General features: G+C 53.5%; 1 protein-coding gene across 1 annotated transcript; it reads left to right on the forward strand.

Annotated features, from left to right (window-relative positions):
• Positions 1 to 9,375: 9,375 nt before the first annotated feature.
• rab19 (RAB19, member RAS oncogene family) lies at positions 9,376 to 22,719 on the forward strand (the record flags this gene model as incomplete). Its single annotated transcript, XM_078206785.1, has 2 exons — positions 9,376 to 9,559; positions 22,052 to 22,719. Coding segments are annotated over 2 exons (459 nt in total), but the record flags the coding sequence as incomplete, so codon positions are not given.
• Positions 22,720 to 23,779: the final 1,060 nt, after the last annotated feature.

Below are 23,779 nucleotides of genomic sequence, written 5' to 3' on the forward strand. Positions count from 1 at the left end.
CCCTTTTTTTTGCTCTCTCTCTCTCTCTCTCTCTCTCTCTCGGTCCCTGCCCTCTCGCGCTCTATCTCTCTCTCGGTCCCCGCCCTCTCGCTCTCCCTCTCTCTCGTTCTCTCTCTCTCGGTCCACGCCCTCTCGCGCTCTCTCTCTCTCTTGGTCCCCGCCCTTTCGCGCTCCCTCCCTCTCTCTCTAGGTCCCTGCCCACTCGCGCTCTCTCTCTCTCTCGGACCCCGCCCTCACGCTCTCCCTCTCTCTCGCTCTCTCTCTCTCTCGGTCCACGTCCTCTCACGCTCTCTCTCTCTCCAGGTCCCCGCCCTTTCGCGCTCTCTCTCTCTAGGTCCCTGCCCTCTCGCGCTCTATCTCTCTCTCTCTCTCTAGGTCCCCGCCCTCTCGCGCTCTCTCTCTCTCGAGGTCCCCGCCCTTTCGCGCTCTCTCTCTCCATAGGTCCCCGCCCTCTCGCGCTCTCTCTCTCTCTCTCGAGGTCCTCGCCCTCTCGCGCTCCCTCTCTTTCGCTCTCTCTCTCTCTCCCTAGGTCCCCGCCCTCTCACGCTCTCTCTCACTCGCTCTCTCTCTCCCTCTCCCTAGGTCCCCACCCTCTCGCGCTCTCTCTCTCTCTAGGTCCCCGCCCTCTCGCTCTCCCTCGCTCTCTCTCTCCCTCTCCCTAGGTCCCCGCCCTCTCGCGCTCTCTCTCTCTCTAGGTCCCCGTCCTTTCGCGCTCTCTCTCTCTCTCTCTCTCTAGGTCCCCACCCTCTCGCGCTCTCTCTCTCCAGGTCCCCAACCTCTCGCGCTCTCTCTCTCCAGGTCCCCACCCTCTCCCTCTCTCTCGCTCTCTCTCGGTCCACACCCTCTCGCGCTCTCTCTCTCTCTCGGTCCCCGTCCTTTCGCGCTCTCTCTCTCTCTCTCAGTCCCCACCCTCACGCGCTCTCTCTCTCTCCAGGTCCCCACACTCTCGCGCTCTCTCTCTCTCTAGGTCCTCGCCCTCTCGCGCTCTCTCCCTCTCTCGGTCCCCACCCTCTTGCGCTCTCTCTCTCTCTCTCTTGGTCCCCACCCTCTCGCGCTCTCTCTCTCTCTCTCTCTCGGTCCCCACCCTCTCGCGCTCTCTCTCTCTCTCTCTCTCTAGGTCCCTGCCCTCTCGCGGGCTCTCTCTCTCTTTCTCTCTAGGTCCCCGCCCTCTCGTGCTCTCTCTCTCTCTCTAGGTCCCTGCCCTCTCACGCTCTCTCTCTTTCTCTAGGTTCCTGCCCTCTCGCGCTCTCTCTCTCTAGGTCCCCGCCCTCTTGCGCTCTCTCTCTCTCTCTCTAGGTTCCCGCCCTCTCTCTCCTCTCTCTTGGTTCCTGCACTGTCGCGCTCTCTCTCTCTCTCGGTCCCCGCCCTCTCGCGCTCTCTCTCTCGGGCCCCGCCCTCTCGCGCTCCCTCTCTCTCTCACTCGAGGACCCCGCCCTCTCGCGCTCTCTCTCTCTCTCCAGGTCCCCGCCCTTTCGTGCTCTCTCTCTGTCTCTCTCGAGGTCCCCGCCCTTTCGCGCTCTCTCTCTCTCTCTCTCTCGAGGTCTCTGCCCTCTCGCGCCTCTCTCTCCATAGGTCCTCGCCCTCTCGCGCTCCCTCTCTTTCGCTCTCTCTCTCTCTCTCTCTAGGTCCCCGCCCTCTCGCGCTCCCTCTCTCTCGCTCTCTCTCTCTCTCTCTCTAGGTCCCCGCCCTCTCACGCTCCCTCTCTTTTGCTCTCTCTCTCTCTCTAGGACCCCGCCCTCTCGCGCTCTCTCTCTCTCGCTCTCTCTCTCTCTCTCCCTAGGTCCTCGCGCTCTCGCTCTCCCTCTCTCTCGCTCTCTCTCTCGGTCCACGCCCTCTCGCTCTCCCTCTCTCTCGCTCTCTCTCTCGGTCCACGCCCTCTCGCTCTCCCTCTCTCTCTCGCTCTCTCTCCAGGTCTCCGGCCTTTCGCGCTCTCTCTCTCTCTAGGTCCCTGCCCTCTCGCGCTCTATCTCTCTCTCTCTCTCTAGGTCCCCGCCCTCTCGCGCTCTCTCTCTCTCGAGGTCCCCGCCCTTTCGCGCGCTCTCTCTCTCTCTCCCTAGGTCCCCGCCCTCTCGTGCTCTCTCTCTCCATAGGTCCTCGTCCTCTCGCGCTCCCTCTTTTTCGCTCTCTCTCTCTCTCTCTCCCTAGGTCCTCGTCCTCTCGCGCTCCCTCTTTTTCGCTCTCTCTCTCTCTCCCTAGGTCCCCGCCCTCTCGCGCTCTCTCTCTCCATAGGTCCTCGGCCTCTCGCGCTCCCTCTTTTTCGCTCTCTCTCTCCCTAGGTCCCCGCCCTCTCGCGCTCTCTCTCTCTCTCTCCCTAGGTCCCCGCCCTCTCGCGCTCTCTCTCTCTCTCTTGGTCCCCGCCCTCTCGCTGTCCCTCTCTCTCGCTCTCTCTCTCTCTCTCTCGGTTCTCGCACTCTCGCGCTCTCTCTCTCTCTAGGTCCCTTCCCTTTCGCGCTCCCTCCCTCTCTCTCCAGGTCCCTGCCCTCTCGCGCTCTCTCTCTCTCTCGGACCCCGCCCTCTCGCTCTCCCTCTCTCTCGCTCTCTCTCTTTCTCTCGGTCCCCGCCCTCTCGTGCTCTCTCTCTCTCCAGGTCCCCGCCCTTTCGCGCTCTCTCTCTCTCTCTCTAGGTCCCTGCCCTCTCACGCTCTATCTCTCTCTCTCTCTAGGTCCCCGCCCTCTCGTGCTCTCTCTCTCTCTAGGTCCCCGCCCTTTCGCGCTCTCTCTCTCTCTCTCGAGGTCCCTGCCCTCTCGCGCTCTCTCTCTCCATAGGTCCTCGCCCTCTCGCGCTCCCTCTCTTTCGCTCTCTCTCTCTCCCTCTCCCTCGGTCCCCGCCCTCTCGCGCTCTCTCTCTCTCTAGGTCCCCGCCCTCTAGCTCTCCCTCTCTCTCGCTCTCCCTCTCTCCACACCCTCTCGCGCTCTCTCTCTCTCTCGGTCCCCGTCCTTTCGCGCTCTCTCTCTCTCTCTCAGTCCCCACCCTCACGCGCTCTCTCTCTTCCAGGTCCCCACACTCTCGCGCTCTCTCTCTCTCTAGGTCCTCGCCCTCTCGCGCTCTCTCCCTCTCTCGGTCCCCACCCTCTTGCGCTCTCTCTCTCTCTCTCTCGGTCCCCACCCTCTTGCGCTCTCTCTCTCTCTCTCTCTAGGTCCCCACCCTCTCGCGCTCTCTCTCTCTCTCTCTCTCTAGGTCCCCGCCCTCTCGCGCGCTCTCTCTCTCTCTCTCTAGGACCCCGCCTTCTCGCGCTCTCTCTCTCTCTCTCTCTAGGTCCCTGCCCTCTCGCGCGCTCTCTCTCTCAAGGTCCCTGCCCTCTCGCGCTCTCTCTCTCTCTCTCCATAGGTCCTCGCCCTCTCGCGCTCCCTTTTTTTTGCTCTCTCTCTCTCTCTCTCTCGGTCCCTGCCCTCTCGCGCTCTATCTCTCTCTCGGTCCCCGCCCTCTCGCTCTCCCTCTCTCTCGTTCTCTCTCTCTCGGTCCACGCCCTCTCGCGCTCTCTCTCTCTCTTGGTCCCCGCCCTTTCGCGCTCCCTCCCTCTCTCTCTAGGTCCCTGCCCACTCGCGCTCTCTCTCTCTCTCGGACCCCGCCCTCACGCTCTCCCTCTCTCTCGCTCTCGGTCCACGTCCTCTCACGCTCTCTCTCTCTCCAGGTCCCCGCCCTTTCGCGCTCTCTCTCTCTAGGTCCCTGCCCTCTCGCGCTCTATCTCTCTCTCTCTCTCTAGGTCCCCGCCCTCTCGCGCTCTCTCTCTCTCGAGGTCCCCGCCCTTTCGCGCTCTCTCTCTCCATAGGTCCTCGCCCTCTCGCGCTCTCTCTCTCTCTCGAGGTCCCCGCCCTTTCGCGCTCTCTCTCTCCATAGGTCCCCGCCCTCTCGCGCTCTCTCTCTCTCTCGAGGTCCCTGCCCTCTCGCGCTCTCTCTCTCCATAGGTCCTCGCCCTCTCGCGCTCCCTCTCTTTCGCTCTCTCTCTCTCTCCCTAGGTCCCCGCCCTCTCACGCTCTCTCTCACTCGCTCTCTCTCTCCCTCTCCCTAGGTCCCCGCCCTCTCGCGCTCTCTCTCTCTCTAGGTCCCCGCCCTCTCGCTCTCATTCGCTCTCTCTCTCTCTCTCGGTCCGCGCCCTCTCGCGCTCTCTCTCTCTCTAGGTCCCCGTCCTTTCGCGCTCTCTCTCTCTCTCTCTCTCTAGGTCCCCACCCTCTCGCGCTCTCTCTCTCCAGGTCCCCAACCTCTCGCGCTCTCTCTCTCCAGGTCCCCACCCTCTCTCTCTCTAGGTCCCCACCCTCTCGCGCTCTCTCTCTCCAGGTCCCCACCCTCTCGCGCTCTCTCTCTCTCTAGGTCCTCGCCCTCTCGCGCTCTCTCCCTCTCTCGGTCCCCACCCTCTCGCGCTCTCTCTCTCTAGGTCCCCACCCTCTCGCGCTCTCTCTCTCTCTCTCTCTCTAGGTCCCCGCCCTCTCGCTCTCTCTGTCTCTCTCTCTCAGTCCCCACCCTCTCGCGCTCTCTCTCTCTAGGTCCCCACCCTCTCTCTCACTAGGTCCCCGCCCTCCCGCGTTCTCTCTCTCTCTAGGTCCCCGCCTTCTCGCACGCTATCTCTCTCTCTCTCTCTCTCTGGGTCCCCACCCTCTCGCGCTCTCTCTCGCTCTCTCTCTAGGTCCCCGCCCTCTCACGCTCTCTCTCTCTCTCTCTCACTCTAGGTCCCCGCCTTCTGGCGCTCTCTCTCTCTCTCTCTCGGTACCTGCCCTCTCGCGCTCTCTCTCTCTCACTCTAGGTCCCGCCTTCTTGCGCTCTCTCTCTCTCTCTCTCTCGGTACCTGCCCTCTCGCGCTCTCTCTCTCTCTCTCTCTAGGTCCCCACCCTCTCGCGCTCTCTCTCTCTCTCTGCTAGGTCCCCACCTTCTCCCGCTCTCTCTCTCTCTCTCTCTCTAGGTCCCCACCCTCTCGCGCTCTCTCTCTCTGCTAGGTCCCCACCTTCTCCCGCTCTCTCTCTCTCTCTCTCGGTACCTGCCCTCTCGCGCTCTCTCTCACTCTAGGTCCCCGCCTTGCGCTTGCGCCTCTCTCTCCCTCTCCCTCTCGGTCCCTGCCCTCTCGCGCTCTCTCTCTCTCTCTAGGTCCCCCGCCCTTCCGCGCTCTCTCTCTCTCTCTTCGGTCCCTGCCCTCTCGCGCTCTCTCTCTCTCCAGGTCCCCGCCCTTCCGCGCTCTCTCTCTCTCTCTCGGTCCCTGCCCTCTTGCGCTCTCTCTCTCTCTCTCGGTCCCTGCCCTCTCACGCTCTCTCTCTCTCCAGGTCCCCGCCCTTCCGCGCTCTCTCTCTCTCGGTCCCTGCCCTCTTGCGCTCTCTCTCTCTCTCTCGCTAGGTTCCCGCCCTCTCTCTCTCTCTCTCGGTACCTGCACTGCCGCGCTCTCTCTCTCTCTCGGTCCCCGCCCTCTCGCGCTCTCTCTCTCTCTCTAGGACCCCGCCCTCTCGCGCTCTCTCTCTCTCCAGGTCCCCGCCCTTTCGTGCTCTCCCTCTCTCTCTCTAGGACCCCGCCCTCTCGCGCTCTCTCTCTCTCCAGGTCCCCGCCCTCTCGCGCTCTCTCTCTCTCTAGGTCCCCGCCCTCTCACGCTCCCTCTCTCTCGCTCTCTCTCTCTCTCTCTCTAGGACCCGCCCTCTCGCGCTCTCTCTCTCTCCAGGTCCCCGCCCTTTCGTGCTCTCTCTCTCTCTATCGGTCCCTGCCCTCTCACGCTCTCTCTCTGTCTCTCTCTAGGTCCCCGCCCTTTCGCGTTCTCTCTCTCTCTCCATAGGTCCTCGCCCTCTCGCGCTCCCTCTCTTTCGCTCTCTCTCTCTCTCTCTCCCTCCCTAGGTCCCCGCCCTCTCGCGCTCTCTCTCTCTCTAGGTCCCGCCCTCTCGCTCTTTCTCTCTCTCGCTCTCTCGGTCCACGCCCTCTCGCGCTCTCTCTCTCTCTAGGTCCCTGCCCTTTCGCGCTCTCTCTCTCTCTCTCTAGGTCCCCGCCCTCTCGCTCTTTCTCTCTCTCGCTCTCTCTCTCTCGGTCCACGCCCTCTTGCTCTCTCTCTCTCTCTAGGTCCCCGCCCTCTCGCGTTCTCTCTCTCTCTCTCTCTAGGTCCCCGCCCTCTCGCTCTCCCTCTCTCTCGCTCTCTCTCTCTCTCTCGGTCCACGCCCTCTCGCGCTCTCTCTCTCTCCAGGTCCCCACCCTTTCGCGCTCTCTCTCTCTCTCTAGGTCCCCGCCCTCTCGCTCTCCCTCTCTCTCGCTCTCTCTCTCTCTCTCTAGGTCCCCGCCCTCTCGCTCTCCCTCTCTCTCTCTCTCTCTCTCTCGGTCCACGCCCTTTCACGCTCTCTCTCTCTCTCTAGGTCCCTGCCCTCTCGCGCTCTATCTCTCTCTCTCTCTCTAGGTCCCCGCCCTCTCTCTCTCTCTAGGTCCCTGCCCTTTCGCGCTCTCTCTCTCCATAGGTCCTCGCCCACTCGCGCTCTCTCTCCCTCGCTCTCTCTCTCCCTCTCCCTAGGTCCCCGCCCTCTCTCTCTCTCTAGGTCCCCGCCCTCTCGCTCTCCCTCTCTCTCGCTCTCTCTCTCTCTCTCTAGGTCCCCGCCCTTTCGCGCTCTCTCTCTCTCTCTCTCTAGGTCCCTGCCCTCTCGCGCTCTCTCTCTCTCTCGGTCCCCACCCTCTCGCGCTCTCTCTCTCCAGGTCCCCACCCTCTCGCGCTCTCTCTCGGTACCTGCCCTCTCGCGCTCTCTCTCTCTCTAGGTCCTCGCACTCTCGCACACTCTCTCTCTGTAGGTCCTCGCCCTCTCGCGCACTCTCCCTCTCTCGGTCCCCACCCTCTCGCGCTCTCTCTCTCTCTCTCTCTAGGTCCCCACCTTCTCGCGCTCTCTCTCTCTCTCTCTAGGTCCCCACCCTCTCGCGCTCTCTCTCTCTCTCTCTCTAGGTCCCCGCCCTCTCGCTCTCTCTCTCTCTCGGTCCCCGCCCTCTTGTGCTCTCTCTCTCTCTCTCTCTCGAGGTCCCTGCCGTCTCACGCTCTCTCTCTCTCTCGGTCCCCACCCTCTCGCGCTCTCTCTCCCTCGCTCTCTCTCTCCCTCTCCCTAGGTCCCCGCCCTCTCGCGCTCTCTCTCTCTAGGTCCCCGCCCTCTCGCTCTCCCTCTCGGTCCCCGCCCTTTCGCGCTCTCTCTCTCTCTCTCTCTAGGTCCCTGCCCTCTTGCGCTCTCTCTCTCTCTCTCGGTCCGCACCCTCTCGCGCTCTCTCTCCAGGTCCCCACCCTCTCGCGCTCTCTCTCTCTCTCTAGGTCCCCACCCTATCGCGCTCTCTCTAGCTCTAGGTCCCCACCCTCTCGCGCTCTCTCTCTCTCTCTCTCTCTCTCGGTCCCCGCCCTCTTGCGCTCTCTCTCTCTCTCTCTCGAGGTCCCTGCCGTCTCGCGCTCTCTCTCTCTCTAGGTCCCCACCCTCTCACGCTCTCTCTCTCTCTCTCTAGGTCCCCACCCTCTCGCGCTCTCTCTCTCTCTGGGTCCGCACCCTCTCGCGCTCTCTCTCTCTAGGTCCCCGCCCTCTCACCCTCTCTCTCTCTCTCTAGGTCCCCACCCCCTCACGTTCTCTCTCTTTCTCTCTCTAGGTCCCCGCCCTTTCGCGCTCTCTCTCTCTCTAGGTCCCCGCCTTCTCGCACGCTATCTCTCTCTCTCTCAGGGTCCCCAACCTCTCGCGCTCTCTCTCTCTCTCTCTCTCTATGTCCCCGCCCTCTCACTCTCTCTCTAGGTCCCCGCCCTCTCGCGCTCTCTTTCTCTCTCTCTCTCTCGGTCCCCGCCCTCTCGCGCTCCCTCTCTCTCGCTCTCTCTCTCTCTCTAGGTCCCGGCACACTCTCTCTCTCTCTCTCGGTCCCCACCCTCTCTCTCCAGGTCCCCGCCCTCTCGCGCTCTCTCTCTCTCTCCTCTCTCTGGGTCCCCGCCCTCTCGCGCTGTCTCTCTCTCTCTTGGTACCCGCCCTCTCTTTCTCTCGGTCCCCGCCCTGTCGCGCTCTCTCTCTCTCTCGCTCTCTGGGTCCCCTCCCTCTCGTGCTCTAGGTCCCCACCCTCTCGCGCGCTCTCTCTCTCTCTCTAGGTCCCTGCCCTCTCGTGCTCTCTCTCTCTCTCTCTCTAGGTCCCCACCCTCTCTCTCTAGGTCCCTGCCCTCTCACGCTCTCTCTCTCTCTCTCTCTAGGTCCCTGCCCTCTCGCGCTCTCTCTCTCTCTCTCTCTCTAGGTCCCCGCCCTCTCTCTCTCTCTCTTGGTCCCCGCCCTCTCGCACTCTCTCTCGGTCCCCGCCCTCTCGCACTCTCTCTCGGTCCCCGCCCTCTCTCTCCCTCTCTCTTTAGGTTCCCCCCTCTCGCGCTCTCTCTCTCCTCTCTCTGGGTCCCCGCCCTCTCGCGCTGTCTCTCTCTCTCTCGGTACCCGCCCTCTCTCTCTTTCTCTTGGTCTCTGCCCTCTCGCGCTCTCTCTCTCTCTCTCTCTCTCTCTAGGTTCTCGCGCTCTCTCTCTCTCTAGGTCCCACCCTCTCATGCTCTCTCTCGGTCCCCGCCCTCTCGCGCTATCTCTCTCTCTCTTTAGGTTCTCCCCTCTCGTTCTCTCTCTCTCCTCTCTCTAGGTCCCCGCCCTCTCGCGCTCTCTCTCTCTCGGTACCCGCTCTCTCTCTCTCTCTCTCGGTCCCCGCTCTGTCGCGCTCTCTCTCTCTCTCTAGGTCCCCGCCCTCTCGCGCTCTCTCTCTCTCTAGGTCCCCGCCCTCTCGCCCGCTCTCTCTCTCTCTCCCTCTAGGTCCTCGCGCTCTCTCTCTCTCTCTCTCTCGGTCCCTGCCCTCTCGCTCTCTCGGTCCCCGCCCTCTCATGCTCTCTCTCTCTCTCCCTCTAGGTCCCCGCCCTCTCGCGCTCTCTCTCTCTAGGTCCCCACCCTCTCGCGCTCTCTCTCTCTGTCCCTGCCCTCTCGCTCTCTCTCTCTCTCTCGGTCCCCGCCCTCTCATGCTCTCTCTCTCTAGGTCCCCGCCCTCTCGCGCTCTCTCTCTCTCGGTCCCCACCCTCTCACGCTCTCTCGCTCTCGTTCCCCGTTCTCTCTCTCTCCCTCCACGCTGTCTCTCTTTCTCCTTCAAAGCTGTCTCTCTCTCTCTCTCTCAATCCCCATTGTCTTTCTCTCTCCACCCCTCTGTCTCTTTCGCTCTCTCTGTTGCCTCTGCCTCTCACTCCATTCTCTCGCTCTGTCTCTTTCACTTCTGCATCATTGCTGTTTGTTGAGGTGATTGTCGATGAAACACTCAAGTTTTCACTCGTATTTTGCCTCACTTCACTCTTTCCCTTGATATTCCCTCAGAGCTGGTGATTAAATTTGGGTAACGTTGGCAGCTGTTTGGTTGATCCACAATTCCATAGGAAATAGTGACTATTTAACGTGGTTTCCTTGTTGTGTGAAGGTGCAGGTGTGGGACACAGCTGGACAGGAGCGATTCCGGACCATCACCCAGAGTTACTATCGTAGTGCACATGGAGCATTAATCGCTTATGATATCACCAAACTCTCCTCCTTCAACTCTGTGCCTCACTGGATCAATGAGATTCAGCGATATGGAGCGGCTAATGTTGTCCAGATGTTGATTGGTAAGTTGCCAAGTCAAACTTTAGAATTCCTGTCTGATTGTGACATTGAATTTGAGAATCACAGGCATGAAACATTAACTGTTCCTCTCTCCACGGATGTTGCCACACTTGTATTTCCTGTATTTTCCATATTTTCGTTAGAACCTCATGCCTGCCCACACCCACCTATCAGCTGAGGTCATAAGTCACCAATTAGTTGTAGACGGGACTGAAAATGCAGATTAATCATTACACGGAGAGGGTCAGGGGTCAAGGGTCACTCATCAATAGTCCCATATTGCCCTATCCAACCCTAACCCTCACCTTGTGTATATCTGGGACTGATCTTATTCATAACAATTCTCTGTATTTGGGTTGTGAAGTCACAGGGTCCAAATGAGTTGCCTCCGAGGCTTTTGAGAGAAGAGAGGTTGGAAAGTTCACGTGCTCCTGGACACAACCATCTGTCTTGCTCTGACATGATCCTGGAGAACTTTAAATGAAGCATCCTTCTCCAAAACTGGAATCCGGGCTCAGCTGCAAATTGAAGTTCTGTGAGCAAAACAGATCATTGCCTTGAAACATATCCGCACAATGTCTGAGACACAATTCAGTGATGTGTGGACTATTGATGCAAGCTGATTGACAAAGAGCTGCCAAAGAGAGTTGTTAATAAAATAAAACCCATTGGATTAAAAGAAGAATGCTGTGTGGATACTGAATGGTTTTTCAGACTCGACATAATTATTCAGTGTCTCCCAGGTCTCAATATTTTGATAATTCTAATATAAGAATGGCCTGAACCACAATGTCAAACGTTACAAATGAACTGAACTCAGCAAGGAGCAGATGGCTGATGAAATTGCACTCTGAGAAGTGTGAACTAATGTCCATCGCTGAAGAATAGGCTTTCTTTTATTGTCCCATTAACACATCCTCTTGTCCTCTGCCATTCAGTCTCTCTCCTGCCTGCTTTCCACCCTACCACAGACCTTGCCTTTACTTCTGCATGCTAACTTTCCCTTCCTCTGAACTTTCGTAAAACTTTTTACATCTCAAATATTTCCCAGTTCCAATGAAAATTCATTCATCTGAAACATTCGCCCGAGTCATGGAGCCCTTTAAAAATGGTGGCTGGATCCTCATTCTAGGATTACTGATCCCATTCCTGGGCTGTGTGACTTTCCGCAGTGCCTTTAAATGGTGAAGGCTGTTGCTATCACAATCCAATACCCAGTATTCCCAACATGGCTCGCATCATTGCGGAGATAGGAATATCATGGAGCTGATCCAGGTTTTGAAGGTATCGTGTGCCACAGCCCCTCAAAGGAGCCAGGAATCGTTGCCTATGTGACGAATCGCCATTTCAGTGAGGATCCGTTGTCTCCGTGAGGATCCGTCGTTTCTGTGAGGAGCTGTGAGGCTGGTTTATTATTGTCACATGTACTGGTATGCAGCAAAAAGTATTGTTTCTTGCATGCTATAGAGACAAAGCATACTGTTCATAGAGTACACGGGGAGAAGGAAAGGAGAGGGTGCAGAATGTAGTGTTACAGTCATAGCTAGGGTGTAGAGAAAGATCAGCTTATTATAAGGTAGGTCCATTCAAAAGTCTGATGGCAGCAGGGAAGAAACTGTTCGAGTCGCTTGGTACATGATCTGAGATTTTTGTGGAAGAGACTGGGGGTGATTCTCCCAGCTAGAGCAGTGCAGTGGGCCGGGAGACATAAGCTGAGGCCTTGTAGCGGGCTTCCCGCTGGGAGCCATGGCCTCCACGTGTCTCTGGCTGCCGGATTTCAGGTGTTGCTGATTTGAATATTTAAATTCTAATTTTAATGTCATTAATGGGCCCAGGACTCATTCCTACACCTCCAACCCCCTCCCCCCGCCCGCCAGGAGTTACACTCCAGCGGGGTTTACATCAGGAAACTAACGGGAAGCTGGAAGCCTAACCCTGCTAAAATGAAAGGAGTAAGAAGTTTAACAACACCAGATAAAGTCCAACAGGTTTATTTGGTAGCAAATGCCACTAGCTTTCGGAGCGCTGCTCCTTCATCAGGTGGAGTGGAAAAATGCTCACAAACAGAGCATACAGAGACACAAACTCAATTTACAGAATAATGATTGGAATGCAGTCTTTACAGATAATCAAGTCTTAAAGATACAAACAATGTGAGTGGAGAGAACATTCAGCACAGGTTAAAGAGATGTGTATTGTAATGAGGCTGAGGGAGTTCTTCCACAAACCCCAAGAGGCCAACAGTGAACACAATGAGACAGCCAATGAACCGGAACAGCCGACAGAGAGATCCGCAGTGCATCCGAAGAGGAAAGAGTCGAATTGGACTCCTCCGGAAGGCCGCTGCCCTCGACTTGACATGTATGCCCAAGCCATCAGGAGGTGCGTCAACACCAAATTCATCAGCCGCACTCACAAGATAGCCTCGAACATCACCCAAGAACAACGCAACGCCATCCGCGCTCTCAAGACCAACCGCAACATTGTCATCAAACCAGCAGACAAAGGAGGGGCCATCGTCATACTGAACAGAACGGATTACTGCAAAGAAGTGTACCAACAACCGAACAACGAGGAACACTACAGACAGTTACCTGCAGATCCGACCAAAGAACACACCCGTCAACTCACTCTGATCAAGACCTTTGATCCGGACCTTCAGAGCACCCTCCGTGCTCTCATCCCACGTACTCCCCGCGTTGGAGATCTCTCCTGCCTCCCGAAGATACACAAGGCAAACACACCCGGCCGTCCCATCGTATCGGGCAATGGGACCCTGTGCGAGAACCTCTCCGGCTATGTCGAGGGCATCCTGAAACCCATTGTACAAAGAACCCCCAGCTTTTGTTGCGACACTACGGACTTCCGACAGAAACTCAGCACACATGAAGCAGTTGAACCAGGAGCACTCCTCGTCACAATGGATGTCTCGGCACTCTACACCAGCATCCCCCATGACGATGGCATTGCTGCAACGGCCTCAGTGCTCAGCCGACAACTGCCAGTTTCTAGGTGCAATTTTACAACTCATCCACTTCATCCTGGACCACAATGTCTTCACCTTCAATAACCAGTTCTTCATCCAGACACACGGAACAGCCATGGGGACCAAATTCGCACCTCAATATGCCAACATCTTCATGCACAGGTTCGAACAAGACTTCTTCACCGCACGGGACCTTCAACCGATGCTATACACTAGATACATCGATGACATTTTCTTCCTTTGGACTCATGGTGAACAATCACTGAAACAATTATATGATGACATCAACAAGTTCCATCCCACCATCAGACTCACCATGGACTACTCACCGGAATCGGTTGCATTCTTGGACACGCGCATCTCCATTAAGGACGGTCACCTCAGCACCTCACTGTACCGCAAGCCCACGGATAACCTCACGATGCTCCACTTCTCCAGCTTCCACCCTAAACACGTTAAAGAAGCCATCCCCTACGGACAAGCCCTCCGTATACCCAGGATCTGCTCGGATGAGGAGGATCGCAACAGACACCTCCAGATGCTGAAAGATGCCCTCATAAGAACAGGATATGGCACTTGACTCATCGATCGACAGTTCCGATGCGCCACAGCGAAAAACCGCACCGACCTCCTCAGAAGACAAACACAGGACACGGTGGACAGAGTACCCTTCATCGTCCAGTACTTCCCCGGAGCGGAGAAGCTACGGCATCTCCTCTGGAGCCTTCAACATGTCATTGATGAAGATGAACATCTCGCCAAGGCCATCCCCACACCCCCACTTCTTGCCTTCAAACAACGGCACAACCTCAAACAGACCATTGTCCGCAGCAAACTGCCCAGCCTTCAGTACAGTGACCATGATACCACACAACCCTGCCACAGCAACCTCTGCAAGACATGCCGGATCATCGACACAGATGCCATCATCTCACGTGAGAACACCATCCACCAGGTACACGGTACCTACTCTTGCAACTTGGCCAACATTGTCTACCTGATACGCAGTAAGAAGTTTAACAACACCAGGTTAAAGTCCAACAGGTTTATTTGGTAGCAAAAGCCACACAAGCTTTCGGAGCTGCAAGCCCCTTCTTCAGGTGAGTGGGAATTCTGTTCACAAACAGAGCATATAAAGACACAAACTCAATTTACATGAATAATGGTTGGAATGCGAATACTTACAACTAATCAAGTCTTTAAGAAACAAAACAACATGAGTGGAGAGAGCATCAAGACAGGCTAAAAAGATGTGTATTGTCTCCAGACAAGACAGCCAGTGAAACTCTGTGGGGGTTACAAATAGTGGGACATGAACCCAATATCCCGGTTGAGGCCATCCTCGTGTGTGCGGAACTTGGCTATCAGTTTCTGCTCAGCGACTCTGCGCCATCGTGTGTCGCGAAGGCCGCCTTGGAGAACGCTTACCCGAATATCAGAGGCCGAATGCCCGTGACCGCTGAAGTGCTCCCCAACAGGAAGAGAACAGTCTTGCCTGGTGATTGTCAAGCGGTGTTCATTCATCCGTTGTCGCAGCGTCAAGGGGCAGCGCTCCGAACGCTAGTGGCATTTTCTACCAAATAAACCTGTTGGACTTTAACCTGGTGTTGTTAAACTTCTTAGTGTGTTTACCCCAGTCCAATGCCGGCATCTCCACATCAAAATGAAAGGAGGCCATGGAGGTCCCGTAGGAGGTCAGTGGTAGAGAGAAGGGTGCCCCCTGGGCATTGGCAACTTGGCAGTGCCAACAGGCCCCTGGCACTGCCCAAGGGGCAAAGTGGCAATGCCCAGGGGGCACCTTGGCACTGCCCATTGGGCAGTTCCAAGGGGGCAGGACCAGAGGGTGTGGAGCCTATTGGGGTGGGGCCTCTGGGGCAATTGGTGGGGTTGGGGTATCCTGTTGCCACTCTGCTGTCGGGATTGGTAAAAGAGGGAGTGTGGACAGCAATTGGGGCTGGGCATCAGGGTGGGGGAGAGGGCTGCGGGGGAGGCGGGGTAGGGGCATTGGGGTGTGGTGCTGGCCAGCGATTGAGCTGGCTAGCGATCAGGAGGCCGGCAGTACGGGCTACTGTGTGTGTGCCAATCTCAGCGCTGACAGATCAGCACATGCGCAGTGGCCCACTCAGCACTATGTTGCTGGCCTCTCCAGCAGGTATAGGCCCCGCTCCCTGATTTTTATTGAGATTCACACTAGGGCTCTCTGTGATGCACAGAGTGTGGGAGATTCATTTTGAAAATCCCGCGAAAAAAAGCCAGTGGGATTTACTCCAGTTTTACATAAGTTCGACATTTAGAATTTTTTTGGGAGAATCCCAACCAGTATGTCCAGGATGCATGGAGCCCTTGATTATGCTGGCTGCTTTTCTGAGGCAGTGGGAAGTGTAGACAGAGTCAATGGATGGGTGGCTGGTTTGTGTGATGGACCCTTTGTAACTTCTTGCGGTTTTGGTCAGAGCAGGAGCCAGGAATAATGAGAGGGCCTAAGTGTGGCTGCCTCAGTGTCTCCGCACAATAATGCCACCTCAATCAAAGCTCTGAATCCAGACTGTGTTTTCCTTGTGTCAATGTGGCAGTCTCTGTTGTTGCAGGTAGAAGCAGGTCCTACTGCCTGTAGGACTGCTCTGTGTCCTGGATGTTTTGGTAATTTTTGGCTGCAAACCCTGGGATTAGTTTCTTTGATGTGGAGATGCCGGCGTTGGACTGGGGTAAACACAGTAAGAAGTTTAACAACACCAGGTTAAAGTCCAACAGGTTTATTTGGTAGCAAAAGCCACACAAGCTTTCGAAGCTCTAAGCCCCTTCTTCAGGTGAGTGGGAATTCTGTTCACAAACAGAGTTTATAAAGACACAGACTCAATTTACATGAATAATGGTTGGAATGCGAATACTTACAACTAATCAAGTCTTTAAGAAACAAAACAACATGAGTGGAGAGGGCATCAAGACAGGCTAAAAAGATGTGTATTGTCTCCAGACAAGACAGCCAGTGAAACTCTGCAGGTCCACGCAACTGTGGGCGTTACAAATAGTGTGACATGAACCCAATATCCCGGTTGAGGCCGTCCGCGTGTGTGCGGAACTTGGCTATCAGTTTCTGCTCAGCGACTCTGCGCTGTCGTGTGTCGTGAAGGCCGCCTTGGAGAACGCTTACCCGAATATCAGAGGCCGAATGCCCGTGACTGCTGAAGTGCTCCCCAACAGGAAGAGAACAGTCTTGCCTGGTGATTGTCGAGCGGTGTTCATTCATCCGTTGTCGCAGCGTCTGCATAGTTTCCCCAATGTACCATGCCTCGGGACATCCTTTCTTGCAGCGTATCAGGTAGACAACGTTGGCCGAGTTGCAAGAGTATGTACCGTGTACCTGGTGGATGGTGTTCTCACGTGAGATGATGGCATCTCACATTACATTAGTTACATTACACAATACATTAGTTTCTTTGTCAGGATTGGGAGTTGTGTGTGGAGTTTTCTGTCCATCTGGAGTTCAGATATGTCTGAGCTGCATTGTAGTGGAGTGGCACTGGAAGTTAGGAATGATGTCGGGAAGTTGTTCTTCCTCAGGGGGGTCTCTTACAGTGCAGACCCCTCTTTCTGCCACACTGTTCAACTGTATTTTGGGAAGTTGGTATGGTGCCGGAAGTTGTAAGTGATGGTTGAAGTATTCATTTACAAATGATGGACTGCTATCCAGTGCGGGATGCTGTGGTTTGCAAACATCTCCTTCAATGCTCTCATCATCACCTCTGTTTATCGTGTACAATTGCTCCATCTCGATCCATTGGACCTGGGAATGTCTGGAGATCCGGAATCGAGAATGGAATTGGGAATGGCTGATAGTTTTTGTTTATTGTGGGTTGGCAGTAGAGCCTTAGCTGCTGACCCTGTCCTACAAAGCCAATAGCTGCTTCCTGCAGCGATTCTAGAATCACTGAGCCTATTGTCATCCTTTTCCACTGTCGCACTACAGACCAGGTGCACTCTCTAGGCCTTGTGTGTTGAAAGATTTCTGGTGCAGAGCTGTTTCAGAATGGTAAGTGGTTGAAGCAGAATGTGCCAAAGCAGGTGATGAATGTGATCAGCAATCAAAACTTGCTGTTTAGTGGAGTTGCCAAAAACCATTGCTGACATGAAGCTTTGTAAACACTGTGCTTTTCTGAGATCTTGGTTAGGCTGTTATCCACTGGGAAGATGGAGTGAATGTCTCTCACCATGACTTTATTGAGTTGTGTCAAGTTGATGTGGATACATAGGAGTAGGCCATTCAGCCCCTCGAGCCCACTCCGCCATTCAATAAGATCATGGCTGATCTGTGTCCTGCCCTCAGCCCATATCCCTTGATAGCCCCGCTGAATAAATAGAACATAGAACATAGAACAGTACAGCACAGAACAGGCCCTTCGGCCCACGATGTTGTGCCGAGCTTTGTCTGAAACCCAGATCAAGCTATTTCCTCCCTATCATCCCGAAGTGCTCCATGTGCCTATCCAATAGCTTCTTAAATGTTCCTAAAGGTTCTGACTCCACTATCACTGCAGGCAGTCTATTCCACACCCCAACCACTGAGTAAAAAACCTACCTCGGACATCCTTCCTATATCTCCCACCATGAACCCTATAGTTATGCCCCCGAGTTACCACTCCATTCACCCGAGGAAATAGTCTTTGATCATTCACTCTATCTATCCCCCTCATCATCTTATAAACCTCTATCAAGTCTCCTCTCAACCTCCTCCGCTCCAAAGAGAAAAGCCCAAGTTCCCTCAACCTTTCCTCATAAGACCTACCCTCCAAACCAGGCAGCATCCTGGTAAATCTCCTTTGCGCTCTTTCCAGTGTCTCCACATCCTAAATATTTGTCTATCTCAGACCTAAGCCTAACAATTGAACCAGCATCCACCCTGTTTCACAAAGAGAGTCCAGACCTCCACCACTGTGTGTAGAAATATTTTCTAACATCTCTCCTGAATGGCTTGGCCCCAATTTTTAGGTTATGGCCCCTGGTTCTAAAGCTTTTGATGAATGGAAACAGTTTATCCTTATCCACCCTATAAATCTTTTGTAGATTTCTAGCAGATCACACATCAACCTTCTGAATTTGAGAGAATAAAGCCAGCCTTTTAGATATGAAGGCCAGCATTCCGTTGGCCTTCTTGACTATTTTCTGCACCTGTTCGTGGCATTTTAAGGAGCGATGAATCTGAACCCCCAAATCTCATTGGACATTCACTGAATTGGTGCCTTCTAAAAAATATACTCAGATTTATCCTTTTTTGATCTGAAATGGATAACCTCACACTTGTGTGGTTTGTCAGGCATGACCTACCCTTCATGAATCCATGCTGACTCTCCTGATTAACTGAAATTTCTCAAGGTGATCAGTTACCCTATCCTTGATTAATGACCCTAACAATTTCCCAACACAGACTTAGGACTAACTGGTCTGTAATTCTCTGGGTTCCCTCTGTCACCCTTCTTAATGAGTGGAGTGACATGAGCCAATTTCCACTCTGGGGATGACTTCTCAATCTAGGGAACTCTGAATGGACGGATGGATGGACCCATTTAGATTTGGGATTGGGACCATTCTGACACACCATTTGTGGCAGGTCGGGGGGTGGTGAGTGGGGGGGGGGGGGGGGGGGGGGGGGGCGGGTGCAGGAATGATCCTCATTTTCGTTGTTGCTGCACCTGCTCCATGAGTGAATGGGGTATTTTAATAGGGTGAAGAAGCAGATGAGTTTAAAAACCTCCCTGAGTGTAATCTTGCCTGATCCTCAGTCTCCACAATCTGGTTTCAGGACTTCCTTTTTAAGTTTGGAACAGCCCCTTGTTGGTTGACCTTATCAATTTTCTGGAGGAGATTGGGTTTAAAAGTGGACATTCTTGGTTGTGGCGACAAATATGATCTCTCGTACTCTTTTGTCTTCATCTAAGTGTCGCCTGCCGATGACTTTTCACCGGGTTGTGTTGAGGTGCAATGGGAAATCTTGAGGTACAGGAGCTCTCAGAAAATGTGTTGGTCGTATCATTTCTAAATCAACTATTACATTCTTTTTCCAATGTATTCAGAATTTCTGTCCCAAATGTCAGTAAAATCATCATCAAATCATAGACACACTACAGTACAGAAAGAGGCCATTCGGCCCATCGAGTCTGCACCGACCACAAACCCACCCAGGCCCTACCCCCATATCCCTACATATTTACCCACTAATCCCTCTAACCTATGCATCTCAGGACACTAAGGGCAATTTTTAGCATGGCCAATCAACCTAACCCGCACATCTTTGGACTGTGGGAGGAAACCGGAGCACCCCAAAGAAACCCACGCAGACACGAGGAGAATGTGCAAACTCCACACAGTTTCCACCTTTGTTTTACCTGTGATGAGAACGTCATCCAGATAAATGGCCACCTGAGGTAGACCTTGTAAGATGCTCTCCATTGTTCTAGAACATAGAACATAGAAAAGCTACAGCACAAACAGGCCCTTCGGCCCACAAGTTGCGCCAAACATGTCCTTACCTACTAGGCTTACCTATAACCCTCTATCTTACTAACTTCCATGAACTTATCCAAAAGTCTCTTAAAAAAGAAGAGAATTGTTCTCTGGAAGTTTGCGCAGGCCGACAATACCCCAAAATATTGATTGTGTTGATAGAGGCTCTTATCGATGGTGGAATATATCTGTGAATTTTCATCCAGCTGCAACTGCAAATAAATATGACTCGTATCTAATTTTTGAGAATAAGAGTCCCCTGCCAACTTAGCATACAAATCCTCAATCCAGGGAATTTGATATTTATCCATCTGTGAACCATCTGGCTTCAAAACAGGTGCTGTCCATTCCACAAACTGAACAAGTTTTATAATACCTTCTCATTCCAGTCCCCTAATTTCTGTTTCCATTTTTTTCCTTAAAGCAAACGATACCGGGCAGGCCTTGCAAAATTGCAGGACTGCGTCCTGGTCAACATGTAAGGTGGCCTTGGCTCCTTTTATGGCTCCTCGCCCTTCTCGGAAAACCTCCGGGTATTTGAACAGGACTTCACTCGAGTGACCATTTTCTATCTGGAAGATGTTACCAAATCCAGGTGGATTTCTCTCAATCAGTTTTGCTCCATTAGGCTCAGACCCGAACCCTCCATTTCCATTAATGGTAACCAAACCAGTTGCCTTTTGTAAGAGACAGGAACAAAGGTTGTAGCCAAAACTCCCAGAGATTGCCCTGTAAAAGTTCTCAGTTTTGCCAAAATCTTATTTAAAGTTAAGGGTTGGTGTTCAGTGTGAATTGCACTGAACACTGATTCTCCAACCACCGATATGGCTGTGCCTGTAACGACCTCCATTAATGCTGGCTGTCCATTTAATCTTAACAGTTATCGTAATTGGTTCCAATTTAGACATTGCTATGCAGTTTAATTATTCCATGTCGGATGGAGGTGAACCTTCCAGGATGTGCACTCTCGTGGACACCAGCCTACATGTCATTTTCCTAAATCTAGGTCTTGAAGGCTTACTTTGCTGCTCCAACTCTGCATATCAGCAACAATGCCTTGCCGGGTGAGATTCTGAAGGGATTATTGACTGTCTGGTCAAGGCTTTGCTTTGGGGCTGTACTTGGGCAGACCTGGGTTTATATATATCTGGATACTTCCGGGTGGGGGGGCTGGGGGGGTGGGGGTGGGGTGCAGGGGTGGCTATGTAATCTCCTGCACTCAAATGGTAGTCACCGGATTCAGTTGAATTGGCCTGGGTGTTGACTTCCTTCCAACTCATATGTCCCACTTGCAGCATTTTGCAATGATAAGGCCAGCTGTAGCGACAGTTGAAGTCCAAGCATCAGCTAATAGGCATTTTTGGATAGTTACATTATTTATCCCACATACCAAAGGGTCTCTTAGCATCTTAGTAAGCGTCACACCAAATTCACATGCTTCCACCAGTCATCTCAACCTTGTTAGGAAACCCGTAACGGACTCCCCATCTCTTGGAGTGCCGAATAAAACCGGTATCTTCTCGGGATCAGAGGTGGCTTAGGATCATAAGATTCCCTCAATAGGTCGGCCAATTCCTGGAAGGTTTGGTATCTTGTGCTTCTGGGAAAGTTATGCTATGAATAATGGCAAATGCTGACAGTCAACAAGCAGTCAGAAGAAAGATGCTTTGCATCTGCCACAATGTCATTAGCCTTAAAAAAGTAACACATGCGTTCCACTTATCGGGTCCAGTTCTCCACAGCAAGTTCAACAGAGTCCAGTTTCCCAAACAGAGGCATGATGCCTGAAAATGGCTTACCCCAAGCGAACCCAGCTGTTAGCGAGCAAGTTCTTTAGGGTCGTTCTTTTTTCTTGTCACCACTGAAATAACCTCTCAGAGGCCGGTGTCCCTTTACCAGATTCCCTTCATTTACAAACTCTATTCAACTCCTAGAATGCTTCAGGTAAAAGGTCAGAGTCAGAAGTGCCTGTGGACCTGACATATTTATAAGCAGATGAGACTCCCTGATTGGACAGGCAATTCTGACCTCAATCAGGGACGTATTTTTGTATTCAACCAAATAAAACAAAATCAACTTAACTTGGGGACAACTCAAAAAGGACAGCTCCCTAAAAGGAGGGAAACCACCGGAGACAAAAGACAAAGGAAAGGAAACTTAAAACATCAAATTAAAATGTGATTAAAGGGGTCAATAATACACCCCAGTTCCTGCGGTGCCCAGCGGGCACAGAAGGCGTCAACTGTGCCCTCAGACACCGCATGATCCCTCTCCAGGGACACCTGGCCATGAACGTGGCCGCGGTAGAGGGACTGACAGTCGGGTTGGGCGACCCCCTTGAAGGAACACCTTGCCAGGCCCAGGAGCAGGTTGACTTCAATCAGGGAGCTCATACTCCAGGAAGCCAACCTCATGGACCTCACTGAAGTCACTACAGGGGATTGGATAATTCCAAACGTTATACCCTTGTTCAAAAAGGAGTGCAAGGATAAAGCCGGCAACTACACACCAATCAGTTTGGCTTCAGTGGTAGGAAAACATCAGGAAACAATAACTTGGGACAAAACAAACAATCATTTAGACAGATGCAGGATAATTAAGGAAAGCTAGCATGGGTTCATTGAGGGAAAATCATGTTTAACTAATTTTCTGGAAATTTTTTAATGAGGTAACAACAAAAGGTTGATGAGGACAATGCTGTTGATGTGATGTATATGGATTTTTAAAAGGGATTTGATACAACGTCACACAACAGTGGTTGTGGGGTGACACAGTGGTTAGCACTGCTGCCTCACAGCGTTAGGGACCTCCACCCAAGGCCAGAATCGAACCCGGGTCCCTGGCGAAAGAAATTGTTTCCTGTCGGGCTGTGGGGTATGAGCCGGGGAATAGGATTAATTTAATTTCACACTGACAGGATGGTTGGAATGGCCTCATTTCCTGCTGATTCTCTCCGATCATTCTCTAGGATCTGGAACTAATATTGAGCTTCCCTCCTGTCTCTGTTTAGGTAACAAAGCTGATCTAAAGGAAAAGCGTGAGGTCCCATTCGAGGAAGCCTGCAATGTAGCTGAGAAATTTGGACTGTTGGCCGTGCTGGAGACATCAGCCAAAGAAGCACAGAACGTTGATGAGGCTTTCCTGCTGATAACTCGGGAGCTGCTGGCAAGGAATGGCCTCCACTTATCCAGTGAGAGCTCTCGGAGTACCCTCCAGCTGGACTCACGGCCAGTCAATACCACACTGACCACTGAGAGTCGATCCTGCTCCTGTTCACCACATTGAGCAACATGCTTCCAATCAGTGGTGGATTCTGGAGTTTGGATCCTGCAATATGACAGGCCTCCAGAATGACATGATAATTTTCCTGGTGGAAACCTGTAGAAATATCAGTCTCTTTTCTCAACTCAGCTTCAGTGGAGATGCAATGGCTACTCAGTGATTGCTGTTCTGGACTTGTTCAGCAACCTCAACACAGCATCTGGCGAAAGTACATGTCATTTCTGGGGGTTTAACTGAGAACATTCTGTAAGATAAGGAACGACAGAGTCACTGTAGCTGTGAATTCTGCAGCTTGGTGTACATTCATTCAGATCTGATCCCTAAGATGTGACTGCTGCTGTAACTCAGCAATCAGTGTGAGGAACTTTCAAAATAAACTCAAATCACCTACGTTCCAATGGCTTCTTTGTGTTCTTCTCTCAACTTTACCTGCCAAAAGTGCAGCACTCCCTCAGGACTGACTCTCTGACAGTGCAGTACTCCTGCAGTACTGAACTCTGACAGTGCAGGGCTCCCTCAGTACTGACTTTCTGACTGCAGTACTCTGTCAGTATAGACCCTCTGACAGTGCAGCACTCCCTCGGTACTGACCCTCTGGCAATGCAGCACTCCTACAGTACTGAGCATGTGACAGTGCAGCACTCCCTCAGTACTGACCCTCAGCTATACAGCGCGCTCTCAGTACTGCCCCTTTGACAGTGCAGCACTCCGGCAGTACTGAGCACGTGACAGTGCAGCACTCCATCTGTACTGAACTTCTTACAATGCAGCTCTCCTACAGTACTGACCCTCTGACTGTGCAGTGCTCTCAGTACGGATTCTCTGACAATTCAGCACTCTCTCAGTACTTCCCCTCTGACAGTTAAACCCTGTGTTGTTAAACTTCTTACAGTGAAGCACTCCTGCAGTGATGATCCTGCAACAGTGCAGCTCTCCCTCAGTACTGAACTTCTTGCAGTGCAGCTTTCCCTCAGTACTGACCCTCTGACAATGCAGCGCTCCCTCAGTACTGACCCTCAGCTGTGCAGCACGCTCTCAGTACTGACCCTCTGACAATGCAGCGCTCCCTCAGTACTGACCCTCAGCTGTGCAGCACGCTCTCAGTACTGACCCTCTGACAGTACAGCACTCCCTCAGTACTGACCCTCAGCTGTGCAGCACGCTCTCAGTACTGACCCTCTGACAGTGCAGCGCTCCCTCAGTACTGACCCTCAGCTGTGCAGCACGCTCTCAGTACTGACCCTCTGACAGTGCAGCGCTCCCTCAGTACTGACCCTCAGCTGTGCAGCACGCTCTCAGTACTGACCCTCTGACAGTACAGCACTCCCTCAGTACTGACCCTCAGCTGTGCAGCACGCTCTCAGTACTGACCCTCTGACAGTGCAGCGCTCCCTCAGTACTGACCCTCAGCTGCGCAGCACGCTCTCAGTACTGACCCTCTGACAGTACAGCACTC

This window comes from Mustelus asterias, unplaced genomic scaffold (assembly GCF_964213995.1).
Source record: "Mustelus asterias unplaced genomic scaffold, sMusAst1.hap1.1 HAP1_SCAFFOLD_1783, whole genome shotgun sequence".
In the NCBI taxonomy this organism is placed as follows: Eukaryota; Metazoa; Chordata; class Chondrichthyes; order Carcharhiniformes; family Triakidae; genus Mustelus; species Mustelus asterias.